This window comes from Caloenas nicobarica, chromosome 10, assembly GCF_036013445.1.
Source record: "Caloenas nicobarica isolate bCalNic1 chromosome 10, bCalNic1.hap1, whole genome shotgun sequence".
In the NCBI taxonomy this organism is placed as follows: Eukaryota; Metazoa; Chordata; class Aves; order Columbiformes; family Columbidae; genus Caloenas; species Caloenas nicobarica.
The window spans coordinates 22900408-22915137 of NC_088254.1; the positions used below are offsets into that span (position 1 = coordinate 22900408).

The following is a 14730-nucleotide window of genomic DNA, read 5'->3' on the forward strand; positions in this document are numbered from 1 at the left end:
CACAGTCCCTTGGGCACCCTGGGTCCACACAGCAACACTCCAGCCCCCGACATCGATGGGGCTCACGGCCCCAGGAGACAACGTGGCTCCACCACGAGCAGCCGCAGCAGCACCAGCGGGGAAGGCAGGAATAATCACCACCCTGAGCCTCGCTCTCCAACAGAGCAGAAAACTGCCGGTTCCTTCCTCTTCTTTTTTAAGCTGCTGGCAAACACACTCATCCAAGGGCTCGGTGAGCGGGGGAACTGTCCCCGCGGGGTCCCAGCCCCCGTGTAGCAGCCCCGCTCCAGTGCAGGGGGTGGAAACAAATGTCAAGACACGACATCCCGCTGTGGCCCAAGACAAGGTTTAAAGGTGTTTTTCTCCTGTTTGGCAGGCAGAAACCAGTGAGCAGAATCCATTTGCAAAGTCTCCTCGCTGAAGCCTCATCCCTCCGTCCGGCGCATCTCCACAGGGTAGCGAGGATGACACCGTGGGCTGCAGACCTCCGTCCCGGCACCGCTGTAAGGAGCCATGTCCCGGCCAGCTCACTCCCGTGGCAAGGAGAAGATGACAAGATGACAATCCCAGTGCACGTCCCCGCCACGCAGGTGCTGGCAGTGCCGGAGGGTCCCAGGCTCTGCCCGCAGCTGCCCACGGCCATGCCGGCTGTATCGCTGTCCTGTGTCTGTGCACATTGTCCCAGGCAGCGGGCGATCCCCGTCCCTCCTGTGCTGTGCTCAGGAATCACATCTGGAGACTCCACGTAGGGCAATAAAACCTGCTTGGGACATCCTGGCGCAGAGGGATGCTACAGAGCTCAGCAACGCTGCTCGCTTGGCGGCTTCTCCGCTGAAAAGCCCAAATTCCCTCCCCTGCCACTTATTCCATTCCTTGAAAAAGGTTGTTTTAAAAAAACACATCTTGTGGAGGCTTCTTGCCAATAGCCTGGGGGAGGGCCGGCTGAAGGAGCTCTTTGGTCACCTTCACCACCCGAAAAACAGCCCAGCACCTGCAGACAGCCCCCTGGGCAGGTGCCTTACACCCCAGCCGATGGCAGGGACACGACAGGGTGCTCAGCTCCGAGCAGGATCAAGGTCCTGCCCAACAAAGCCGGGCACGCGGTGTGGGAGAAGTGAGGACCTAGGGCAGCTTTCCACAGCCAGGGACCCTCCCGACACCTCCCCAGCGTCCCCAAGCTGAATGGCAAGTTCAGACCCGCTCGGGATGCAGCACTGGGGCTTCTCATCTGCTGGCAGGAGCCCAGACCAGAGTGACATCCCTGCAGAGCCCAGGACACGAGCCTGCAGCGAACCCAGCCCCAGGTGACAGCAGGGACATCAGCATTGCCCAGGTGTGGTGGGAGATGCACAGGCACAGAGATGCTTTCCTTCTGGGGTCCCTCAGCATGGGCTAGACAAATATGGTTAAGATACGAAGGAGGTTACGATTTACGAGAAAGGCTGGCAAGGAATATCTCGTACGTAGAGTGTTTTTAATTGGATTATGTACATCATGCTTCATGCCTTTGTTAACCGATTTAATGGTTCACCACTTAAGTTCACCACTTGCGTTAAATTTAGTAAAGTAGTCTAATCATTTCCAGAGCTATAACCAAATCAAGGGCTCAATTTCACAGAAGCCTGAAGCAGAGGAACTGTGAGACAATGGCCTAGATGCATAAAATTAACAGTTCTTGACCTCAAAAGGGGAAGAAAAAAAAAAAAGGTTCTAATGATTTGGTGCATTTTTTTGCGTGTGTCGATTTTGTCTGCAGCACCTGCACCAAGACGCCGGTGCAGTTCATAAATAGAGTCGCCTTGTCCTGCTGCAAGGCACAGCAGGGACAGCAGGGACGGCAGAGCCGCCCATCCCCGCGGGACACGGGCTGCAGGTCCGTGCACGCCCCAGCGCGCTGCCCCTTCCACCCGAGAATAAACACACCCCAAGCGACCTGCCCCACGTGAGCAACCCTACAATAACAAAGCCCCGCACGCATAAAGGGGAGAAATTCCGTTTGCTGGAAAAAAACCCAAAACTCCTCTCGGTTTCATGTCTTGGGGGGACACGGGGGCAGGTGCAGCCGCCAGCGAGCAGCACAGGCCTGACAGCCGAGCCAGCTCTGCGTCTGCCTGGGGTGTGCAGCACAGCTGGGGGACCAGCCCTGTCCCCTGTTCAGTCACTGAAGCGCGGGGGGTCAGCCCGGTCACCCCCGTCCCTGCGTCGCCGGGTGCAGTGGGGGGACGCTCCCCACTGCCCGTCCTGCCCGCACCAGCTCCTGCAAACCCGTCAGGCGCAGCGATTAAACGCCTGGCTGCTTAACGATGGGACGACACTCGCTCTGATCCGAGGAAGCAATTACCTTGAAAATGGGGGTCACGGGCCCCGCTCATTTACCTTAATTGAATTCCGATATTTGCCTCTAGCTGCCTGGGCTCCTGCCTGCGACCTCAAGCAGTTCATCACCTCCCTCACCGCTGTCCCTGTCACCGACACCCCGGGTCACCCCCAGCCTGGGGATGGGGCATGGGGAGCGCAGCGCTGCCCGGCGCCCCGGCACCGACCCAGCCAGACACGCTCCTGAGCCGACACCGGTCCCGCAGCACCGCCACACGTCCCAGCACTGGGGACCCACCACTGTCCTCAGGAGCCCGGAGCACAGTTCTGTACTTAGTGTTACTCGTAACACCAGAAAAATGCATGTAAAAAGCAAGTCAAATGCAGAGAATCACCAAGATCCTTGGAGCTTAAGAAAGAACTGCGAATAGTTACTCAAAAAAGGAAATTAAAAGTCAGTATTTTCTGGAAAATAAACACCTAAACCCAAAGGAGCTCTGGAGCCACCTCCCCAGGATGCAGGTTGGGGACACTGATGTCCCAGGGTTCAGGGAGCTCCAGCACAGAGCAGGTTTGCTGCAGGACTGAGACCGTTACCATCCATCAGAGAGACAAAAATTGTTAGTCTTAAAAAAACCCCGAGATCTGCAAGAGAGAGAGCCCGGTCAGACGGGAGCGGGTAAGTAAATGCATGGAACAACAACTCCGGCAGGTTTACAGAACATTTCACATCAACAGCACACGCAGAGACATGCCTGGGCTCAGGGGCTCCGGGAGGGTGCTGGGCCCCAAACCCTCGTGGAGAACATCGAATTTGGAAGCCGGGGCTCCTGGGGCTGCATTAGCGCCTGGGGACTGGGACTGGGCTGCTCGAGTGGCATCTGCCACCCCCCGTCTCGCTTGATGCCAGATTGGGGGAGTTTTGGTGGTTTGGACAGCGGGGGGGCTGCGAGCCGCCCGTCTTGAACCGCCCCTGAGCGCAGGATTGCCTCTGGTCATGGTAAATGATAGGAATAAAAGGGGTATACACACGGTGAGAGGCAGATTGGGAAGTCCACGTACCCCGATGATAGCATTCAACTCCGTCATTGTCACTTGCTTGGCACGCTCAACAGCCTGTGCAACTTGCTGTTGGTGCTGAGGGGACAGACACACGGACAGGTCAGAGCTGGGCATGGGGCTTCAAGCAGAGGCACAAACCCCTGTAAGTTGTCAGCCCTTTTTTGGTCTCTATTTTGCTCATGAGAGCAGCAGCCTGAGCACAACTCCCTGCTCACGGGGTGCAGGGGGAGCCAGAGCAGCCCCTCGACACCTTTTTTGCTCTGTGGGTTTGGTGCAGATCCCCGCAGCTGAGTAAAGCCCCTCATGGGGTCTGGTTCTCCCCTACCCCGAGGGTTTTGTAACACACATGTGGGACTCAAGCAGCCCCACACCCCCAGACCACAAGTTTGGTGGGGACAGGTCTGCTCCCCTTGCAGGACCCCACAGCACTGCCTTCCTGGGGAAACCCCCCTGGGAGAGGCAACATCCCCCGTCTGGGGTGTGAAAACGTGCTCACCTCTTGTGACAGAAAAGGCATGATCTGGGCTAAAATGGTATTCAGTCTTTTAGCAATTTCTGTCTGAAAAAAGGGAAGAAGAAAAAAACCAGTCAGTATCGAGCAGCCTGCCGCAGACTGCACGAGGCTTCCCGGCAGCAGCACCGAGAATCCCCCCCCGCCCCCTCCTGTGCATCCCCCTCCCCGCCCCCTCCTGTGCATCCCCCTCCCCGTCCCCTCCCGTGCATCCCCCTCCCTGTCCCCTCCCGTGCATCCCCCTCCCTGTCCCCTCCCGTGCATCCCCCTCCCTGTCCCCTCCCGTGCATCCCCCTCCCTGTCCCCTCCCAGTCACACAAGAGGAAGCAGCAGCTTCCAAGAGAGACAGCAAAAGCAGCTCTGTGCACGTTCCGTGCTGGCCAGCACAGGGACACAGCCCCGCTCCCCGCGCTCTGGGGACACCTCGGTCCCCTTCCCACTGCGGGACCAAGTGTCACAGAGCAGCCCCAGCAGCTTTGCGCCAGCCTGGACGTCCCTGGCTCTGGGAGAAGGCAGCCAGGCGCTGCCACAGCTCCCCGTCCTCAGAGCAGCCGACGCTTCCCAAAGAGGCCGGATCACACGAAATCCCTTTTGCGCACCCAGCGGGACGGCCCCGGCCATCGCTTCCTGCTCCTGGCGCTTATCTGCGGGCGTTGGGTTTCTTCAGAAGAAACTCCGCAAACACGCAGCGCCCGTGCAGAGTGTTGGGCCAACAGCGAGGGCTGTGCCGCTCCCAGCACCGCCAGGTCCTTCCCCACCCAAACTGAAGCCACTCGAGTTCCTTCTGATGTCCTCGCAGTCAGGAAATTTAACCCGTTACCATTTACACCCATCGGCTTGACCACATTATGGGTGAGTTCAACAACAAACCTATGCTGTCAAACTGTGGTTTCTGCACCACCTCCATTAACTCGCAATAACGTTTTCCCGGAGCGATAGCCGCGGCAGAGGTTGGGGCGAGCAGCAGCGCGGTGCCGGGGGTGTCGCCGCGCGATGCTCCCCGGCTCCCAGGAGTTAACACCGGCTGCTCCGCCGGCCCCGGCAGCTGTTAAAACAGCGTTGGGTCCAACTCAAACACGGCCCCAGCAGCCGCGAGGATTCAGCGCCGCAACAATGGCCGGAGCCGAGCCCTGGCACGCAATCAAACGCCCAGAAATTCCTTCCGACGGCCCTGAGCAGCTCGTTATCAATAACACGAGTGATTAACCGGGTCTCGCTCCAGCCTCCACATCGGCAAGGTGCCTCGTGCCCAAGACGGCCAGCGGCCGCCCCCCACTTCGATTGCCTCCGTGTGCTCCCCAAATCACTGTTTCCACCCCAGCACCCTGAGGCTTCGCCCTCCTGGCCCCACCGCTCAGCCTCACGGCACCCCCAGGACGAGCCCTACAGCAACTCTGGTTTTTAATCCCAGTCCCAGAGGGTGCTGACTCAGAGCGGGGCTTCTCAGCTCCACCTGCTCTCAAACACTGCAAGAAAAAAAACCATCTAAAATATCATAGTTTGGAGGAAAACAAACCAACCAACCAGATCCCAACCCTTCCTTCGAGGAGATGGGCTGGGGTACGCTGGTGTTACTACAAGACTAACCTGAGGTAGAGACTGAAGCAAGAGCACAACCAACACGCCCCAGGACAACCCCAATCCCCCCAGCCCAGGCTCACCCCATGGAGGGAACGACCCCACGAGACTCCGTGGCCACTGGAGCCCAGGGTCCCCAAAACCCCCACTTGTGCTCCCGCAGCACCTTCACCGGTTTCGGCTTCAAAGCGATGGGGATATTTCTGGCCGTCGCCTTTTCCGAGAGCGCCTGGTGCTCGGGTTACACCTGACACTGTTATTAGCCCTTCCCGAGGTCGGGGGAACGTGCTGGCGCGCGGGGTCACACAGAAGCATCTGGGACGACGAGGGTTTGGACTCGGGTACCTTGGCTACTGCTGCGCGAGAGCCGCAGCCACCGGGATTATCGCGGACCCGGGAGCGGGGACACGGGGCTCAGCGGGTGCCGCACGATCCTCCCTGCCCAGGGGAAAGGGCTGGAGACAGCGAGAGCCGTCAAACACCCAACACGTGGGTGCACGGACCGCTCTGCGCCCACCCGACGGGGCTGGAAGCTCGAGCTGAAGCAGCCGAGCGCGGCCATGCCCGAGGAGCGGGGTTGGCACTGTGCGTGCCACCGGCCCCCGGCAACGCAGGGCTACCGATAGCCACCCCGCTGCTCCCATCACACACTGCTCAGCGATAGGTAAGCCTCTTTAAAGGCCTTTTTGGCACTGATGCATCGATTAGATTATATATAAACTGCAGCTCCATTAAATATTTATTCCTTCAGATGAAGCCTATTGGATTCTGGAAGTAACAAGCGCTCGGTGGATTGCTCCTCCAGCACGGCTGCTTCTCCTGCGAGCTCTTTCTTTCCAGCCCCCAACAAATTCTAGAATAAATTCAATCCTTTTTTGAGGTGAAAACAGCAGTGCCCGTACAAGCAGTCCCTCCTGCTACACATCACAAAGGTCATTTAGGTGTAAAGGAAAAAATGCAGCATCCAAACAGGTCACCTCTGTGGAGGAGGGAGGGACGGTGCTGGGTTTTCCCTGGGCACCATCGAGCACTAACACTGTCCAAACAAGATGCACAAAGCCCCATCACCTCCATGTTTAAATCCAATTCCATCCAAACTTCCAACAAAGACTTGAAAAAAAGCTTCATGCTCTGCAAAGAGAGAGACTTCCCACGTGGGATTCTGAGAGCAAGAAGATATTAGATGTCCAAAATATTATGTTTACAACCATGAGGTTTCCTGTTAACATGAGATTCAATGATCTTTAAATATTTGTTCACTTTAACTTTTCCCATTCCCCAGCATATTAAACTCTAGTTGTCCCCATTAAAAGTTTAATCGGGAGCGGAAGGGGATCCTCCGGCACGCCAGGAACAGGGGAGGGTTTCATGCCCGACACCTTCCCCATAACACGGCTCATTCATCACCTCGCCCCACAGCCGCCGAGCCCCCCCCAGCTGCTCCTGCCAAGAAAAACCTCCATTCCCCGCTGCGGGTTGCCATGGCAATCCCAGCCTACGCATCCCCTCCCAGCGCCCTGCATCTTCGCTGGACCACGGCACACATCGCCAGGCGGGGGCTGCACACCCACAGTGGATAAGAGACGGGGGGCTGCACAGGGCAGCCCGGGAGAGGCACCCCCAGTACAGCACCCGCGGGAGCCCCTCCCGGGACGCTCACCCCAGGCAGCGCGATGGCAACAGCAGCTTCGTTCCCCTCGTTAAAAAGGGCAAGAAGTCAGGAGAACCTGCAATCCCGACTAATCCCCCGTCCCTGCCGGGAACCTGACCTGCTGCGAAACAAGAAACACTCCGGGTGATGTTCCGCCAGGAGGGAGGGATCAGAGAAAACATTTGCACCGGTTATAAATCAAGAGAGACCGCTCAGCCACAGGCTGTGGGTCCTGCCACCCGCTCTGAAAATGGCCAGAGCAGCTCCCAGCACCCAAAGCACCGAAGGGCAGGATTGCGGCGGCTGGAGCCGCGGCGGGGCCCAGGCTGCACCAGCGGCATGGTGTTAAATAGCTGCCGGGGGGGCTGGCTGCCCCCACCCGCCCCAGCTTCTCGTCTTTACACCTGGACGCGGCAGAGGGAAGTTTAAAAATAACGCTGCCGGCCAACAGCCACAGGATACGCAGAGCGGAGTTGAAAGGAGCCACTTTAAAAATCACCCAAAGCGCACAAGGGCAAGCGGAGCCCCAGCCAGAGTAGGGGATGCAGGGAGAGCCCTGCAGACATCGCTCTGGACAACAGAGATGCTCGCTGTGCCAAAATATATTGGCCCTGCCCCCAGCTGAGCAAGCAAAGGGGAGCTGCGGGGCTGCCCCAGCCCCATCGCTGCGTCCCAGCACCCTCGGGGGGGTAGGACCAGACCCGAACCCCTCTTGGGCTCCCAGCACCCAGCTGTGCTGCGGGGATGGAGGTGTTTGCAGAAACCAAGCCCGCAGCTCCCCGCGGGGAGCACCCCCAGCCCCCCCAAACGCCTGCACCCCAACTCGCACCCCGTGTGGGATGGACCCACCGCAAACCGACACAGTTTGGAAATGAGTCACACCAGACCAGGTCACCTCAGGTGCAGTTTCGGACCAGATTGTGGACCACACTAGACCAACCTCCAACACGCCCTTGCTTATTGATTTAAAGGATGGAATGCGGGCTGGAGACAAGGGGCTGAACGCACAGCATCGCTCTGCTGAGCCTTCCTCCTCTTGAAAAACATGGCAAAACATTATCAATACTTCCCACCGCCAGCCCAAGCCCCCGCAGTGGTGAGGCTGGGACGGTGCCCAAGGTGCTGGTCCACGAGATGCAGGAACGTGGCACCAGCATCATCCCACAGCTCACCCAAGACTCCCAGAAGTACTCACCCACCAGCCCCCGCAGTGTCCCCCCGGGCTCCAAAACCACTGGTCACCCCACACACACCCCAGCAACGTTTCTGAGACAGGCCTGCACCCCCACACCCCCCCAGACCCCCGCCTTGGCGGGGGGTGGCAGGGGCGGTCGGAGAACCGCCCGGAGTAAATCCCGGCGTAAATCACACCAGCGGTGAAGCACCAGAAGCATTTGTTGAAACCAGGATATTGTCTCTTTAAGCACATGAAAATCAGGCCCTTGAGCAGTGTGGTTCTCACTCCAGCGCACAATTACGGGCACTTTCAGCTGTCTCCCAGGATTTCAAGTGCTCTCTCCAGCCAGGCTGTCAATGGCATGTTGAAAGCTATTTGTGGCTGCTATCGTTATTAGCAAAGTAGAGAGCTTCGCTGATGAGAATTAAATTCAGGGAGGGGGTGTGGAGGGGTGGGCCACAACCCCTCATTACACAATTACCACCCGCACCCGGGCTGTGGGGGCCAGAGCCCACCCAGGACCCCCAAAACCCACCAGGGCTCCCGCAAAGCCAGGGAGAGGTTCAGCTGACAGCTCTTCCTTCCACCTTAGGAGACCTGAGACTATCACGCTAACAAATTACTTGCCTTCTGAAGTATTTGGCAAATTATTACCTGGCACTCCTTGCTAACGAGCACGACAAAGTATATTGTGTTCTTGGAATATTCTAGAGAAAAAAAGCAGCATGCCTCTCTTCCCATGGAAGCATCAGGAGAGTTTAGGTTTGTTCCAAGCATTAAGTGCTTAAGCACGAAAACAAGAAGTGCTTATGTGGAGAGTTCTCAGCCATAAAAAAAAAAAAACAGTACAAAGGTTCTCCCCACCGAGGTGTCCCGTTTCCCCACGCAAAATTAGTTTTTCTTTTGGATTTGTTCTTCCCTCCAATTGCATTCGGCAATTATCTACAGAGATCTGAACAAAAACAATGCTAAACCAACAGGAAAAAAACGTTTCTTTTGTAAAAATCAATTAACCTTAAAAGAAAAAAAAAAGTTTCACTCAGGTTTAAAAAGAAAACTCCCAAGCAGCCTCAGGTTGAAGAAAGCTGAGCTGGGGTAAGAGAGAGCTTCATTCAGCAGGAACACTGATGTAAGGAGCAATTCACTGCAGTATATGCAACAAAGTGGGTAGTCACTTCCTAAATATTTCCTTGCATATGGAGTTGTTTATGAAACTACATTTTTTTCTTAACAAGAAACAAAACGAGAAGAAAGGAAAAAAAAAAAACCAAAAACCCACACGCAGCCACATATGCACACACTTAATATTCAGCGTAGAAGAGATAATCTGTTATATAAGCCCACAGACAGACAATCCCCTTTTGCTTAAAGATGAAGTATCCATCAATGTTTGTCTCAAGCAGATGTAATCACAAGCAGTCAAGTCTGGAGGGCAGGACACTGCATGAATAATTCAGGCACTTCAGTCTACTTGATCGTGTGCAGATAAACACAAGTCAACCGCTAAACAGGTCAGCTGATAAACTTGTTTGTTCAGGACTAGCCACCCTCCACCAGATGCAGGCAGGACCACGCTGCAATTAGCACCTGGACGCCTTCTGGGGGGATGCTGCAGCCTCAAAGAGGGGGAACCCTCCCGGGCACCCACTCGGACCGAGCTCCCCCGTCCCTCTGCTCCCTCTCGCCCCATTTTCGCCTGGGAGCAGCTCCGGCTGCTTTGTTTTCCTCCAGCACCATGCACATTGCTGTCAATTAAACAACAAGACAGCTTCACCTCCCCAAACTCCCCCCCGTCAGCCCAGCACCAGGCACGCAGCATATGTCACCAGGAACAACTAAAGCAGGCGGGAGATGCTCGGCGCAGGCTGGAACCATCCGGCCAAGATCGCTCTGCGGAGCTGCGAGGCGGCTCCCAGCAAGGCGCGGGGCACGCAGGGCTTCCCCGGCCGCGCCGCCCGGCGTGGGGCCTGCCGCCCCGCAAAACCCGGCTCACCGGCGGCTCTGCCCGCACCGGCACCAGGGAAAAGTGCCCCTGCGCGCTTTGAGGCTCCTCGGTTCCCTCCGAAAGCATCCCGGCCGCTCTGCCTCGCCAAACGCCACGGGAAGACACGCTGGAGCTGCAAGATGGTGGAGCGCGCCATCCGCACACCAGCGAAGCCAGAGCCCCAACAGGGTCTCACCCCCAGCCCCGACCCAGAAAACCTCTCAGATCAGGTTTTTGTTACAGCCACGGACTGCTGGAAAACACGCTGCACCTCTCAGGAAACAGCCCATTGCTCCCGAAGCCTCGCCAAGAGAAAAAGCTCGACATCTTGCTGCACTATTTCAGCATCTCCCAGCGTTTGCGCGGAGCGAAGCCGTTCAACCCCAGCAGGCAGGCGGAGAGGGGCACCCCCTCTCCTGGAAGGAGCCCGCGCTGGCGTCGCCCTCGTCCTCCCACGCTTCAGAAGAAGCCGCAGGCTCCTCGTCCCTCGGGACACGTGCAAAACGGGGACGGGGTCCTCGCAGGAGGCCACCACAGGCCTAGGCACAAATTCCGCGTCGAGGAGCATTCCCGGCTGCACCAAGGCCAAACCGTGCCCGAGGGCTCCCCGAGGCGCGCAGCAGCCCCACGTGCCCCGGGGGGGACCCCAGCCCTGCGCAGCCCCCCCAGCAGCACCACAAGGCGCTTCTGTCCAGGCAGAAGCAACAGAGAGAAACGAGTCGGGATTATCCACATGGAAGAAGATATTTTTAAAAAACGGAAGACTAAGCAGTAATTATTTTTGTTACCCTGCCACTACACAGCAGAAAGCTAAAGAACAGGCAGACTCACAGACAGGCTGCTTTGAATTTCATCAGTCGGCTAACGAGACTTCCTTACTCAGGAGGGCGATGCTGCTATTAAGCAAAACCACCTCAGAGTTGAATGAGGCTGATTTGCGAATTGCAAAGTTGATGTCAACTTCTATCTGCCTTAAGTTCTTAATTAGAACTACTTCTAAAACCAGTAAGCAGCAGCAGCACAAATAATCAGGTCTAATCTCAATAATAACTTTATTCCTTTAAGTTTTACCATCATGTGCCCAGCCTTTAGGCTCTTTAACTATAATCTTATCAAGGTAGCACACCACATTCTGCTACGGCCTTCTATATTTTCCCTTCAGGCAAGTTACATATCAGAGGAGACCAGAAAAAAAAAAAGTACCAAACATTGCTTCATTTTCCAGATGCAAAGACAAATCTGTGACATTGAGCAACACACCATAAGATACTGGTATCCCTGATGATAACTCCCTTCTAAGTCTCACGCTACAGCCCGGCAAGTATCAGGATTATGACCTTAGAAACAGTCGTGTTGTACCAACAACAAAACCAGAGGAAAACGCGGGAGATAACAGTGTTTTCCGAGTGCCGGGAACGTGCTATTCCAGGTACCGACCTCCCAGCACCGACGGCAAAGCTATTTTCACCTCTTCTCATAAACGCTCTTTTCAAAGCCTAAGTTTCTCATGAATATAGGCAAAAACCCCACCGGCCTGCCATAAACTTGCAGTTCCCAGCAGAACTGCAGGGCCACAAGCTCTCACCTGGAGTCGCATCCCTGACTTCAGCACTTATGCCCCATTTAGTGCAATCAGGGCCTATTTTATCTCGCATTGAGAAAAGGGCAACAGGAGATCAATCAATCACAACTTCCCCCTTTAAATTACTCACCTGTTTGTGCATTTCAATATTCAAACCATACGACATTTCGTAGTACTGGGGAATAAAAAAAAAAAAAAAAAGCTAAGAAAAATTTGAATTAATTTAACATAAGGTATTTGCATAAGGTCATTACCAGAAAGCATCCCGGTCAAAACTACGCTTAAAGCATTCGCAGCCAAGGAAATTATACCTTATAATAAGCAGATGCTTATAGTGTTTAACTGGCATGCATTTAACAAGAGGACACTCCTTTTTACTCCTGTTTTCTCCTCCTAAGCTACTTAGAAAAACAAAGAGGCGCAGAGCTGTGTGACAGGCGTCTGCACAGCCCTGGCAGAACAGGTACAGCCCGTAGTCTGGCCAAAAACCCAGTTTCTCACTGGGGGGGTGGATTTATTCACCCCTCCGGCTCCAGCACTGCTGCTGGGAGCCCAGGGAGCACCCCGGCCCCTTCCCCGCGCCGGGAAAGGGGGTGCTGGCTCCTGCTAAACCCATCAGAAACGCAAGCGATCCCACCTTGGGGCCCTGCGATGCAAAAAAAGAAAAAAACGAGGCTACTGTGGCAACAAAAGAGCCCATTTTCCCCGGGTCGGGGGGATGCCCTGGGAAGCTCCGGGGTGGCCTCATCCCATGCACCAAGCGCCCGGGGGCAGCAAGGGGGGACAGCCCGTACACACCCCCCCGCGACACCCCCAGGGACACCCCCCCGACCGGCGGCTGATGGCAGAAAGGGGTTAACAGGAAACTTGCTATTGCGCTTCCAGCCGGCTGGGTCTGCGCTGCGCCCGGGCAGGGCGGGTGGGGGGTCCTTGGGCTGCCCGTTCCCTGGGGGTGTCCCCCCCGCCTCCCTTTCCCAGCGCACGGCTGGGCGACCAGCTAATGACATTTACAGCCTGATCCGAAATCTGATTAAAGTCTCTTACCATAACGTAATGGCGCTGCATTTCTGTCTTCTCGTTCGCCAGTTTATCATACTCCACTTTCAGGCTGGGGGGGGCAGAGCGGAGGGTGAGACCCGGCGGGCAGGGGGGGCGGGGGAAGGGAGGGGAGCGGCGCTGCCCGCGGCCGCGCCCCGGCCCCCCCGGGCTCACCTGTGGTACTGGGCTTGCAGGAACTGGAACTCGTCCTTGATCCGATCGCAGGACTCGGCCACGGTGAATTTGAAGCCCGGCTGGCCCGGCTGGTGCGGAGCCTGCGGGGAGAGGCGCTCAGCACCGGGGGAGCCGGGGGTGGCGGGGGGTCGGGGGCAGCGGGACTCACCGGGTGCCGGCCCTGGGGGTACATGGCAGGGCTGGGGCGCGGTCACTGGAGCCAGCCGCGCCGTGCCTCGCTACGGCGATCGCGACGTGCGCTGCTGCCCGCCGGCCACGGAGCGCTCCCGGAGAGGCCGAGAACTGAACAAAGAGACGAGAGGAAAGTCCGTGCGGGGGGCGGAGGAGGGAGGGCGGGGGGGCGGGGGGGAGCGGGCCCGGCCGGCCCGGCTCGCTGTGAGCCTCCCCCCCACGCTCCGCGCAAACCACCGCACCGGCGGGGAGGCGCTGCGCGGCCGCGGAGCCCAGCCCAGCCCCGCCGAGCCGCCCGCAACCGCCGGGGCCAGGTGCCGACCCCCCCGGCCGCCTCGCTCCGCGGTCCTCCGCTTCCTCGCCTCCCCCCCCTCCTCTTCCGGCACTCACTCGCGGAAAAAAAAAAAATAAAATTAAATAAACAAAAAAAACACTCCCCGAAAAATTTCAAAAAGCAACAACAACAACAACACGCAACCAAAACAGCCCCGGAGGAAGGAGGATCCCGCGGTATTCCTGCTGCGAGAAGAAGGGGGAAGCAAAGCCAGGAACTAACGCCGGAGCACGACGGCCATGGAGGAGAGGAGGAGGGGGGAAGAAGGCCGTACACATCCGACTTCCCGGGCGCCGCGGACATGCGAAGCGTCTCCGCCGCGGCTCCCCCCGCCCCGGGGGCGACCGTTCAGCTCCGTCCAGCCGGCATCGCCGTAACTCCACAAGCCATGCTGCCGCTCCGCGGGGACCGAGGGTGCGCGGGGGGGGTTCCCGGGCGCGGGGCGGAGGCCGAGGCCGCCGGTTCTGCGGAGCGGGGCCCGCCCGACCCCGCGGTGCCGCCGCGGACCGAGGCAGCGCCGGAGCACGCGGTCCGCGCCGCCGCCGCCAGAGCGCTCGGGCGAAGCGGGGCGGCGGGGAGGGGGAACAAAACCCGGGCGGCCTCTCCGGCGCCGGCCAATGGCGACGCGGCGGACCCACGTGGGGCGGGAGCAGGCGGCACGCTGACTGGGCGCCGCCGGCGGTGACGTCACAATGCCAGCTTGTGTCTGAAACAGCGGAGCGAGAGAAAGCGGCGGGGCTGCCCCCGCGCCACGCCCCCTCCGCAGGCCACGCCCCCACGCAAGCCCCGCCCCCCGGTCCCCCCGGCGGCGGGAGCGCGCGGCCGCGCGGCCCCGCGCGATCGCTCTCGGCTGCTCCCGCGGCCGGTGGGGGAGCGCCCTGCCCGTAATCGCGTCACACCGGCAGGGCAGCCCGGTTAGGCGCTGTAAACCGAACAGAACCGCTTCGTCGCTTCAACGTTTCGCACTTCGCCAGCCGCCGCGGTACCGACCGGTGCGGGAGGCTCGGCCGTCCTGTCCCCTCCCCGCCCGCACCGGGAGGCCGGCCCGCCCCTCGCCCCTTTGATGTGCCGAGCCGCGCTCGGGGCGGGAACCGGCCCTTTCTGCTCCCCCCCCCCGCCCCGCCCCGCGCC

The 14730-nt window shown here is 58.3% G+C and overlaps 1 protein-coding gene across 7 annotated transcripts in view; it reads right to left on the reverse strand.

The window, feature by feature from the left end:
• The window catches only part of TLE3 (TLE family member 3, transcriptional corepressor), a 28838-nt gene extending 14730 nt beyond the window's left edge, over positions 1 to 14108 (reverse strand). For 4 of the 7 annotated variants that reach the window (XM_065641321.1, XM_065641319.1, XM_065641320.1 and 1 more), the window contains exons 1-7: positions 13874 to 14108; positions 13243 to 13376; positions 13074 to 13174; positions 12906 to 12969; positions 11992 to 12036; positions 3875 to 3937; positions 3379 to 3453 (exon numbers count right to left, since the gene is read on the reverse strand). In XM_065641321.1, coding sequence (XP_065497393.1) covers positions 3379 to 3453; positions 3875 to 3937; positions 11992 to 12036; positions 12906 to 12969; positions 13074 to 13174; positions 13243 to 13266 — 372 coding nt within the window. In that variant the 5' untranslated portion in view covers positions 13267 to 13376; positions 13874 to 14108. Of the gene's footprint in view, positions 1 to 3348; positions 3454 to 3874; positions 3938 to 11991; positions 12037 to 12905; positions 12970 to 13073; positions 13175 to 13242; positions 13377 to 13873 lie in introns of all 7 variants that reach the window. The other 3 variants (XM_065641316.1, XM_065641317.1, XM_065641315.1) reach the window with 1 other exon arrangement.
• Positions 14109 to 14730: the final 622 nt, after the last annotated feature.